Here is a 12466-nt window from a genome sequence, read left to right on the forward strand (position 1 = left end):
CACACACACACACACACACACACACACACACTTTTGTTTTTTGCACAACAACAAACCCATGTTTTTACCTGTCAGTCAGTACCAGATGAACAAATTTGAAATGATGTTCAATAACACTATTTCAAGATTCAAGACGTTTTATTCGTTATGTGGTGCGTATTAATATAATATATTAATATAATAATAATATCAAGATTTGCTGAAGTTGGTTTACAGTGAAATTGCAGCCGCTGTCTGCATGGAGGCATTTCATGTGACTTTAAAACTGGTTTATTGTGTGAAATGTTTAACCATTAGAAGGTGAAGGTCAGGTGAGTGTATGTAGTTGTGATAGTCTGTTGATTTAAAACTCTGTGTTGACTTGTGAAGGTTAAAGCCATTGATTCGTCTTCATTAGCTCGCTGTTAACTCCGGCTGTTTTCAACACACACGAGGAGTAAATGTATTGACACGATGCATGTAGAAGCTTTTAAAATGGCATTAAGCTGATGGACCCTCATCACAGATTGACGGCATTTCTTTTTTTAAATTAATGTACATTTTTATCACCATACCTTGCGTTATATTACCCTGGCATTAAATGACTAGAAACTAGTCAACACTGCTGTGATGGGGTTTCAGAAAGATCTGCGTTAATCTCTCTCGGTTTTTTTTGTTATTTCTAAAAGTCGGGGAATGCAATAGTGGATTTTTTCCATTTGACTTAAAATGGCTTAATAAAATTACAAATAATCATGGAGTTGTTATACTCGCTTGGACTTGCATGTGATTGTGCATGTGGGCAAAAAAAGGGTTCAATAAATCATTAAACAAACGCCATTATTGTCTGTAATGCTGATTTTCTTCAGCGTTCTTCAGTAAGTTCTTCAGAAACTGTTCACTGAAAGGTTCTTTGGGGAACCTAAAATGGCTCTTGAATCCTGTTGGAACCTTTTATTTTTAAGAGTTTGGTGTGCTGGCATTCACACTGTGTGTGTTGTTTCTGTGACAACAGCTTCTTTGTGTACACTACTCAGGGAAAGTGCTTAAGAAGGGCTCTCTCTCACACACACACACACACTCACTCTCACTCACTCAGGCGGCTGTGATAAATCTTGCTGTTATTGTGTATAAGCTCAGAGTAATGCACTCATAACTGCTTTAAAAGCCAGATTAATAGCGTGTACGTGTGTTTCTTCAGGTTTGAATGGTTTAACACACTGGTTATAATAAATGATCGAAGTGCTTTAAAGTGGTTCGACATTGACCAACAAGGGCAGTTAATACTTAAACAGGATTTCTTAAGCCTGAATGTGCAATCTGCAGCGTGACAGGTGGCGATACACATGACCATATGACTTTCACATCAGCTTCCCTATTTAGGCTTGATTTTTATAATATTAAAACAATGAGGTGCAGCAAATAAAGGTAAATCTGTCTTTATATGTGAACAAGGGGACAGCAAATACAGTGGTACCTTATAAATTGTCATTTGAAACACTATGGTAATGAATGATAATCAGTATTGGGGAAGTAATGTTACAATATTGCATAACTAATTCCATTAGTTAGTTACTTTTTATAGAAAGCAATGTGTAAAATAAAGTGTAACACAATATTCATATGGTATTTACATATTTCCAATGTTCTTAAATTACACTCAATATCCACACGAGTAGAGTAATACCCAACTAGTTAAAGCACAGTTAAAAAATAAATAAATAAAGCTTTATAATTATGCAATAAAACATTTAATAAACCAAATTAATAAACCCAATTGGACCATTAAAAAAAGTAGGCTATCACAGTACTGTTTATTGGTGTCTTAGCACATTGCTGTAGCTACCACAGTACAATCAAGATATGCAACTAAACCAGTTAACTGTGAGGAAATGAACCAAACTGGGTGACGAAGTCAGCTCAAATTCACAACAAATTACAGGAAAAACTGGGTCAATTCGGTCAAAAAGAAGAAGAAAAAAGATGGAGGAGGAATAGAAAGCCGATATGCACAGAAGATAGGAGGGGTTAAAGACCAAACATTACGCTTTACTCCGTCATATTTCACACACAGTACATTATTTTGGGGTCCGTGAATTTCTCAGAGGATTATTGGGTCACAACTTAAACCAAACCCACAAAACACATCAAATGAGCTTCGGCACGTCACATTTCAGGACGAACATCGAGAATACGAGCGACGGAACAGCATGGTGTAAGTGTTTCGCTGTTAATCGAGTAAATATCGCTGTGTTTGTGACCGTTGTGCGAAATGTAACAAAAGGAAACGCGGCTGTTTTCGGCTATTATGCTAGCGGCTCATTCGGCCATATAAACTGCGACTGCGTTTTTACATTCGCGTGATTTAAACGTAAACGGTAGGTGTTTTCTTTTATCTTCGTGTTGAATGGTGAGGGTTAAAGCATATGAATGTGGGGGGGAAATGTATTTTAATGCGTCTTCCTTAGCGGATGGTGACTGGTGTCATATGACTAGCCGCAGTTAGCTCGAGCTGATTTCAGCACATTTGAACGTGTCAAATATAATTTAGACATCAATACTGTGCGAATATTATACCTGAAAACTCATGTCTTGTCTTGGTTGGTTTGCATTTGAATGTTTTGTAAACGTATAGCAGCTAGATGTGTTGGTCGTACGTTAGAAGCTTTGAAAAATGACATCAGGCTAATAGCACAAGTATGCGGATCACGATTTGATTTAGTATTGTCATATTAAGCAGTTATTTGTGCTCATTTTTTTATTTAAAACAAGTTAATGTGTCTTAATTTCCTCTAAATTAGTAATATTCAGGTTGCAGATGTACATTTGAATGTACATCAAACGTCAAATATAGATTGGATATGTTAAGTGTTTTAAATTGGCATCAAATTAAATGGCTTTATGTGACTTTTAACCCATTAATATTATGATTTCTGCCTCCGAAAATATGAGTCAGTTCTTGTTTTAGCACGTCTTGTTTGATAAGAGATCAGGTCGACGAGGAGGAGGAGGAGGAGGAGTCACTCATGTCTTTCTGTCATTCTGACAAATCAAATGCATTTTTAAATGTATTGTTCCTCTTTTTATTGTGTCTTTCCAGTGATGCATCTGCAGGAAATATCATGTACACCGGTGGTTTGTGCTCTCCATGACTGTAATATGAGGACCGGTGGAGAATGACATCTTATCTCTACTGCTGTTACTGAAAGCCAGAGAAAATGAAGAAGGTGAACGGATACGTGATCATTTATTTAGTGTCCATGATTAGTTTTAGTGTGGCAGGGCCTTTGAACATCTCGGCGGTGAATGAGGATGGAAGAGAGAACGGGACGGAGGCAAATGGTGACGGGTCGGTTCCCGTGGTGCTCACCAAAATAAACCAGATCATCGCCCGGGAGGGAAACTGTGCTTTAATTGACTGTAATATCACCGGTGACCCTTTCCCAAATGTCCAGTGGTTCAACTCACACGGACACCTGCTGGACACACAGATAAGTGGTACGTTTACTGAAAAAACACCTTCAGACACCAATGCATTGTCTTCTATCACTAGTCCTACACCTGGTCACTTCATTCGTTTCGATGACTTAAATGTATCCCTGCAGAATGGATATAAATCTGATCTACTATTCCAGCACTAGATCAGAATGAGCTTTATGAGCCAAGTGTGCACAAACACACAAGGAATTTTTTGTGGTTTTTACAGGAGCTCTTGGTACATACATACATATATGACATTAGAACAGGCATTTAAATGAGAACATAAATAAATAGAATAAACAATAATAATAGATGCACATATAATAGAATTTACTTCCATTATGATTCACCCAAATGGCAGCGTTGAAGTTATGTTATTGCTCGACCCGAGTGTGAAGACCTCCTGTTAGGTCTATGAGTATGTGCAACAAAAATGATAACAATTTTCAAGGGTTTACACAATTTTTCTAATGCTCACCAAGGCAGCATTTATTTTAATGCAGTTAAAACGGTAATATTACAGTTTAAAATAATTGTAATATTCTGTGTGAATCTATTGTAAATGTTGAATTTTCACAGTTTCATATTTTTGTGGAAACTGATACAGGATTCTTTGAAAAACAAAAAGTTCAAAAGAACAGTATTTACTTGAAATGGAAATCTTTTGTAACATTATAAATATCTTTTACTGTCAGTGTCTTTAACGGACAAGTGGATTTTTTGAAGGGGCAAGTGAGAGAATTTTGCTCGCCCGACTGGACAAGTATCCTGATTAAAACGTTAATAACCATAAAAATAACTATGGAATCACCAAAACACGAGTGATTGACTTTATTAGGCTACATTAAGTGTAAGTGCTGATGATCGATAGTGGATAATAGGCCTAATATATAATGTATAATGTACTGATGGGAACAAGGTTGCACTGTTGAGGCTCATGAAGCCTCTCAAGGAGAAATCAAAATGTGCTGAACCAAACATACGATAAAGAGACGAGGGCAAACCACACTTTCACGACAGAAGCTCACAATGAATTAAAAGCTGAGGAATAAAAGTAGGTTTTAAAAGTCTCTTATCACCAGACCTCAGATTTTGTGTGGGATTGTACGGACCGAGTAGCTCAGACAAATAATATTACCGACTTGTTTATTGAATTGCTGTATGAAATCTAAGTCGCTTACATGTTTAGGCACAATATTGACTGCTTTTGTTCTGTTTCAGCTGCGAAAATAGATCCAAACAAAGATCAAGCAGAAACACAGCCTTGTTTTTATTACTGAATGATTTAGTGTTTTTAACGAATCGGTTTGAGTCAAAAGATTCAATGAATCATTCATAAACAACTGCCTTATTCTTGAACGAATTGGACGTTTGAACGAATCATTTGAATGTTTTAAAGTATTATTCTTTCTTTTTGTACTTTCAAAAAATATTTAAAACAATCCCATAACATTATTTAACGCAGTTGTAATTTTTCATTGTAAATTGTTAACAGCCCTATAGTGTCTTATTACTCTAATTGAATTTATTGATCAAATGTAAGAATTTGACATGAAATATGATGCATGCATTTAATAAGATTGGGGGGAACAAATGCCCTTTTATAAAGGTAAAATAAATGCCCTGGGGGTAAATATATCAAATATGCAGATTTAAATATTTCAAAGCTGATTGAACACTAATGGGAATATTGCTTCAGAATAAATGTAATTTACATCACAAAAAAATTCCTGTTTTCTCCGGACTAGCAACTTTTTTTACACGGAAGTGAATGAGCGAGTTACTTGACACATGACGAGGCTAAATGTCACTGTTGATCAACTTATCGCATATAAATAAAGCTATATTTCTTAAAAACATTTGACTGATCCCAAACTTTTGAACGGTAGTGACAAACAAGTCTTAGTGCTGATTTTAGAGATGTTTTAACACTTAGTTTTGGGAATGACCACAGTGGATATTTCCCATAATTTATCACATCCTCTCTTGAGATTCGAGATTAATCCGTTACGCAATCATCATGAATGATTTGATCTTTTAATCCGGAGATATAAAACGTGAGTCTGTAATTCCCGGCGGAAGCATAAGTGATGTTCGGAGGATTACCGACGGTGTGTGAGGCGGGCGTCGCGTGCTAAAAATACTAGCAGTGTTTAAACACAAGTGACATGGAAACATCCTTTCTTTTCACTTGGGTGTGTTCCCGTGTGAAGCATTAGTGTGAACTAAACACTGTTTGACATGTTTTGTCTTGCACAGCGTGACTCTGCAGACTCGAAACCTTCCGTGTTTAACATGAGATTAAATCATTCCTGTCATAATCAGGATGACTCGGCGTAGTTGTTAGCTTTAAAGCCAACGTTAAATGACATTCGCAATCTATTTTACTTTTTTATACTGTGTTTCAGTGAAGCAAAAGAACCAAATGTGGAGTGGAGCTTCACTTTAACCATCAGGAATTGTCGGGATTGTTTGGAGGGAAACCCCGCCGATGTTATTCATTCACAATAAGACCTGAATTTTGCTTTATGAAAGTTAATAGTCCATTCAGATTTCATATTTTTGACTTCACTTACTGACTGTTAGTTATAGTCTGTGTAAAGATCAAATGATTTTGCTTTGCTTACATAATTGCTGATTTGTGTTGATCTCTGGTGTCTTCCAGTAGGAAAAGCATTGGCAGACTGGTGCTGGAGTTATTGATATGGAGTTTATAAATTCCCGCAGCACTTAAAACACTTGAGCATTATGTGTGTGCGCGTCCTTTACTCAAATAAGGCAGAAACTGATCCTGCATCAGTGTCCGTATGTAAATATGGTTTATGCAAAGTCTGTTCATCGAGGCCACAGGGTCCATGGATCCACGTTTTGTGCTTTCTTCTAGAGCATTGCGTTTACAAACAGTGTGGGTTTACCAGCACACTTGTACACCAGTACTAGATTTTAATATTTTAACATTACGTTTCAATTTAACACTACGTTCTTAAATTATTTGAGATTTTTGCCTCTTATCCCAGTTTCACTTTTGTGTGCAACCTCGTTTTCTTCTGTTGTTGTGACGTCAAGATGTTTTACTTGCATTATCGAATTATTACATCTCTGATGCTTGTTACCTGGAAAAACTGGAAGCACTTGATTGTGATCTGGCAAACTGTGTCCGTTTCTGAAACTCCTGGGAGTCATGGTGCAATGCTGTTGTTTACATGTTTACGAGAGACTGGGTTTATACACTACCGTTCACAAGTTTGGGGTCAGTAAGATTTTTTAATGTTTTTAAAAGAAGTATCTTCTGCTCTCCAAGGCTGCATTTATTTGATAAAAAACAATAAAAAAAAAAACCCAGTAATATTGTGAAATATTATGACAATTTAAAATGACTGTTTTCTATTTTAATATATTTTAAACTGTAATTTATTACTGTGATTAAAGCTGAATTTTCAGCATCATTACTCCAGTCTTCAGTGTCACATGATCCTTCAGAAATCATTCTAATATAATAATTTGATGCTCAAGAAACATTCATTATTATTATCAATGTTGAAAACTGTTGTGTACAATTTTTTTTCAAAATTCTTTGATGAATAGAAAGTTCAAAAGAACAGCATTTATTTAAAATAGAATATTTTCTAATTATAAATGTCTTTACTGTAACTTGATCAGTTTAACTCATCCTTGATGATAAAAGTATTGATTTATTTTATTTTTTTCCCCAAAAAATAAAATTAAAATTCTTACTGACCCCAAACTTTTGACCGGTCGTGTTTAATGTTACAAAAGCTTTAGATTTCAGATAAATGCTGTTCTTTTGAACTTTCTATTCATCAGAGCATCATGAAATAAAAATGTAAATATCTGTTTTCAACATTGATAATAATAATTAATGTTTCTTGAGCATCAAATCCTCATATTAGAATGATTTCTGATGGGTCATGTGACATTGAAGACTGGAGTAATGATGCTGAAAATACAGCTTTGATCACAGGAATAAATTACACTTTACAATATATTAAAATAGAAAACAGTAATTTTAAATTGTCATAATATTTCACAATATTACCGTTTTTTTTATTTACTTTTTTTTTATCAAATAAATGCCATCTTGGTGAGCAGAGGAGACTTCTTTTAAAAACATTAAAAAAATCTGACTGACCCCAAACTTTTGAACGGTAGTGTATATTGTTACGTCCCTAAAGTGGCGAAGGGCACGAGGGAAGACAACATAAAAATAAATAAATGATTTCCCTGATCCTTTAACCCTGGTAGACGTGATCAAGGTGCTGGTGCACAAACAACACAAGAACAAAGGGAGTTTAAATTGAGAAAAGGAAGATATTTATTCACAATAAAGTGCTCAAAAGAGAGAGAGACAAAAGAGAAACACACACACACACACACACACACACCGTTCACAGGGAGTAGGACCCTGAGCGGGCCTAAAAAAACAAATAAAATAGAAAACGTTTTAACTACAACCCCTTCCCAATAAACTACTAACACAACAAGAACATTTAAATACAACAAACTAAATAAAGTCTTCGGCTTTCAACACGCCCTACCTAATCTATACTAACTAAGAAAACTCAAAACATACAATAATAGCACCCGCTGCTTAACTAGTGTATTAACAGCGTGTTGCGAGATGAGTCACATGACATGCTTCCCTGTTCACCACTCCCTGGTCGGTTGTAAGACAATACAAGAAAATAACAAAAAGGTAAAAATAAAGATTCAAAGTTTCAACTTAATACAAAAACAACAAACCACTGGGAGAAAAAAACCCCTATTAGCTCAAAACAAAGGCAAACAAAGAATCAAAAACAAGACACACCAACAACACAGCGTGACATAACAAAAGAATCAGCTCTCGGTGTGCATCAGCCTTTTATAAGGTGACACACACAAAATCAGCCTTTTATAAGGTGACACACACAAACTCATTAAATACTTGCGTAGTTGTGTTTGGAGTCAGGAGATTTATCTGTAATAATGCAATGAAACATGACGAAGTGTGCGGACATCATTTTCATCCAGGCTGTCATACAAACAAATTATGAACACATGCAAAAAAACGAGAGAACAAATGAAATATTAAAAACTCATTATGTTTGCTTTTTCCTGTGAGCTTTTTGTTTTTCTATGCATTTTAGTTAGTTTTTTTGCATAGTGAAGTAAAATAAACCTGCAGCTCATATTTTGATAGTATAATCAAATTTGTAGGGTCATTACTTTTAGCTCTGCACATATTTTTTTACTTTTTGTTGTACATATAAACACTGTTGGAGTTTAGGGTTTCACTGAAGTTGAAGATATGCTTTTAGTGAGCAGATTAGCCCGTCCATGATCTCCAGTGTGTGATTTCTCTCTCTCTCTCTCCTCTTCTCTCTCAGATGGTAAATGGTGGCTTCTGGACAATGGCATCCTCAACATCACCAGCATCACGTTTGCAGACCGTGGCAAATACACTTGCGTGGCCTCCAACGCGTACGGCAAGGCCAACTGCACCGTGACCCTGCGCGTGGTCTTCACCAATGGAGATATGGGTGTGTACTATATGGTGGTGTGTCTGGTGACGTTCACCATCATAATGATTCTCAACATCACTCGCCTTTGCATGATGAGCAGCCATCTGAAGAAAACCGAGAAGGCCATCAACGAGTTTTTCCGAACAGAAGGTGCGGAAAAGCTTCAAAAGGCCTTTGAGATCGCCAAGCGTATTCCCATCATTACCTCGGCCAAAACGCTGGAGCTGGCGAAGGTCACGCAGTTCAAGACCATGGAGTTCGCGCGCTACATAGAGGAGTTAGCGCGTAGCATCCCGCTCCCGCCGCTGATCATGAACTGCCGCACCTTCATGGAGGAGATCCTCGAGGTCGTCGGCGTGGAGGAAATGAGACACACTTTCGTCCGACAAGCACCCGAGCTTCACGAAGGCCCCGGTGGTGTTGTAGCCAGCACTTCCGGCGACGTTTACTCCATCTTGCACGAGAGAGAGCGAGCGAGGGAGAGGGATCGCAGCGAGTCTCCGGCCGCGGACTCGGACGACGCATCGCTTCACGAGCAGCCTCGACACATGGCCATTCAGGTCTCCATTCATCCGCCGCTAGCCGACGCTGGATGCTGTAACATGGAAGCTCCGCCTCTTCCTGAAGCGGTGTCTCCCCCGCCTGTCGATCAGCTGCCTTTGGAGGCGGAGTCCGAGGAAAAGGAAATCAAGGCGGAGTCTGTGGAAGAGGAGGTCGTGACGCCAACGCCGAATACCCAAGTCATTTACGAAAGCCATGTGTAATATCTTAAACTAAGGGTAATGAGCTCGCTATGCATTCTCTTGGGGAAAGAAAAAAGGTCAAGATTTGATTTTCTTAGAAGTTGCATTTGTGTTAGCGTGAATCTCTCAAAACTTAAGAAAAATTCCCGGGTCGTATTTCACCGTAAAATCAATCGGAAAAAAAGAGAAAATGCATTTCGCTGACAGAAAATAAAGCTTTTACATTGTGACTCATTTTAGTTTAGCAATTTAAACCCGCTATTGTAATGCAACAGATGTTGTTCTCATTACTGTACATTTAAAATATTAAATTTGTAACAACTGAGTCTAATGAGGCTGATTTCAGTAAAAAAAAAAACAGAATTAATAGTATATTGCAATAATTATGAGTTTATAAATCAAAGTGTATTACTGTAATGAGATTTTCTTCTTTTTTTTGCATTACAGTAAAGATAATTTGGGGACTAAATGAGCTTAAAATGATTGTCACAATCCCCCAAAAATTATTAATGTTCCTAAAAAATGTAATTTTCCGTAAAAAAAAAAAAAAAAACTAATTTCTTTTGATTTTGGGGTGAAATATAACCTTGTCACTTCTTTTGAGTTAGACTTGTTAAATTATTCTTCCCAATGACAATGAATTCTCATGCTGAATGTATTTTGAGGCAAAGTTCTCTGTTTATTTAGAAAACCCTGTTTTGTCCTGTCTTGAAACTACACACAGTTCACATCGTGTGTCTTCATCGGCAGACAGGAAGTAGTTTTACCATTGGATGTAGTTGCAGATTATCCATTTCATGAATGAGTGAGAACGGACGACTGATTAATACATTTGGCTGAACGAAAAGCACATACCATGAGGCTGAAGTGCATTTTCCATTTAATAGAAATCAAAAAAAAAAAATTCAGGATTTTGCTCCCTCTTATAATGCATGAAGAATGCATGTCAATCTTTTCTCAATGCTGGACTTGGAGAGACTAAACCTTTGTGTAAACGTGTCAGCTGTGTGTTATCTCTGGCGTCATGTCGGCCAGGTAAATGGCGTTGACACCTTCAATAACACTGAGAAATTTCATTTTTTTGAGATTTTGAGGCATTCTGTAGTTCAGTTGAGTTTCCACTGGAGTCCTTGTACTGTTACTGTAATGAAACATAGTATTATTACTTTATTAGTAGTACTACAGTAAGTGTTTTAGTCTCAAATGCACAGCTTGGTGTCTCTTTCTTTCTTTCGTAAGAGTAAACTGTTGCAAGCGTGTTTGTTTTCTATGAAACTCTTCATAACCGAGTCTTGCCGATGTTTAATCTCCCAGACCCGTAGTTTTTGCTTCTTAAAAAAAGGCTCACCTCTTCGTTTCAGTGCAAACGTGTTAGAGTTCCTCAATGTTGCTGATCTCGCTTTGTTCGACCTCTAAAGCCAGCGTGACCCTGCGGTTGTGTCTCCGATGCACTGATGCTAACATCTATCTATCAGGTTAAGCACTAGTCGTGAAGAATGTTCCTGGTCAGGATTGTCCAGAGGAAACGATGGCCATGATACTCTTGAAAACGCTGTTTAAGTAGTGAAATAAAGCTGCTGTGTACCAATGATGCTCTGTGTGTGTTTGCCTTCATTCGGGTGTGAGGAGGGAAACTCTTTTGATAAGCTTTTGTATCATGCACATTTCTTTTCCTCATAATGCTTCATAGATGCTTGCGGATCTCAGTGCCTTGCAGATCATGTTGTTTTCTCCGAAGAGCTTTAAAGATCCTTGCCTCACAAATACATTTTTTGTTGTCTATTGTTTTTATTTTATTTTTTATTATTACACTCAAACGTTTTGAATTATAAGTAGATTGTGTTTCAGTGTTCAAATAAAAGGTTTTAAGTTAAATGGTTAAAAAATGCTGCGGTAAATTGTGTTATATAGGCCTATATATTATGCTACTGTTAAAATGCATGAATAAAATGCTATATAGACATTTGCTGAATGTGACTGATGCCCTCGATCTTGTGCCCGTTGATTTGCATTATGAAGATGTCTGATTTTAAGGTGCAAACTGAAAAATTACTAATTATTCACTTGACCTCATGTTGGACCAAATGTGTATCATAATCATTATTTTTAAACCTTGGAACATTAGTCGATTTATTTTATTTTTATGTATTTTATTCATTTAGGTCATTTTTTGATTTGACGTTGATTGCAGTGATGATGTACCAGTGCAGGGCTGCAGTCATAATGCATAGATTCACTGAACAAAATATGTAAGAGTATAATAATAATCGTGCAACTGTTTACTCACTAGGATAGAGCAGTGATATAAATCACTCAAAATATGCAAATTTAATGTTATATGTATTGTAATTGTATGTAAATGTAAAACTTCTGTTGAAATGCTGTTAAGCGTTTGCTCATAAAGCAATATTAGTGATAAGATTATATTTCAAATATATATATATAAATATATAGTTGGAAGATCATTTGGGGAAGTACTTTGGTGACTTATTATGAATTCACAATGGCGATTATGTAATGTCTCGAGTGAATTACCGAATGATATAGAAAACAAGTCAATAAATTTAGGGCAAAACGTGATCATAAATTCATCCGGAATTGACTTGTTTCTCCAGCTCTTCTTCTTCAAATGATATTTGTGGCGAGTGTTTCTTTTCTTGTTCATGTCGTCATGATAAAGTCAGCGGAAAATAAGTCGTTTTAGAGGATGAAATAAATTCATACATTTTGGTTCTAGATTAA

At 36.5% G+C, this 12466-nt stretch overlaps 2 protein-coding genes across 5 annotated transcripts in view; both read left to right on the forward strand.

Annotated features, from left to right (window-relative positions):
- Nucleotides 1–819, forward strand: part of aadat (aminoadipate aminotransferase) — a 20139-nt gene extending 19320 nt beyond the window's left edge. For all 3 annotated transcript variants that reach the window (XM_082162385.1, XM_082162383.1, XM_082162384.1), the window contains exon 14: nucleotides 1–819. This exon is cut by the window's left edge and continues 133 nt beyond it. The gene's annotated coding sequence lies outside the window, so the exon portion shown is untranslated.
- A 1049-nt stretch (nucleotides 820–1868) lies between these two features.
- Nucleotides 1869–11315, forward strand: mfap3l (microfibril associated protein 3 like). Of its 2 annotated transcripts, none has more exons than XM_082162394.1 (3): nucleotides 1869–2194; nucleotides 3080–3477; nucleotides 8847–11315. In XM_082162394.1, the coding sequence occupies exons 2-3, from the start codon at nucleotides 3198–3200 to the stop codon at nucleotides 9743–9745; spliced, it is 1179 nt and encodes a 392-aa protein (XP_082018520.1). In that variant the 5' UTR covers nucleotides 1869–2194; nucleotides 3080–3197; the 3' UTR covers nucleotides 9746–11315. The 2 variants fall into 2 exon arrangements, with proteins under 2 accessions (XP_082018520.1, XP_082018521.1); XM_082162395.1 differs by lacking the exon at nucleotides 1869–2194 and adding an exon at nucleotides 2209–2357.
- The last annotated feature ends 1151 nt before the right edge of the window (nucleotides 11316–12466 follow it).

This window comes from Leuciscus leuciscus (genome assembly GCF_965113295.1).
Source record: "Leuciscus leuciscus genome assembly, chromosome: 2".
NCBI classification, from domain to species: Eukaryota; Metazoa; Chordata; class Actinopteri; order Cypriniformes; family Leuciscidae; genus Leuciscus; species Leuciscus leuciscus.

What these genes read in the sequence shown, in the direction of transcription:
- mfap3l (XM_082162394.1), top strand. Translation starts at nt 3,198, where the DNA reads ATGAAGAAGGTGAACGGATACGTGATCATTTATTTAGTGTCCATGATT. An exon ending in GCTGGACACACAGATAAGTG is followed by an intron (nt 3,478 to 8,846) that starts GTACGTTTACTG and finishes CTTCTCTCTCAG; the next exon opens with ATGGTAAATGGTGGCTTCTG.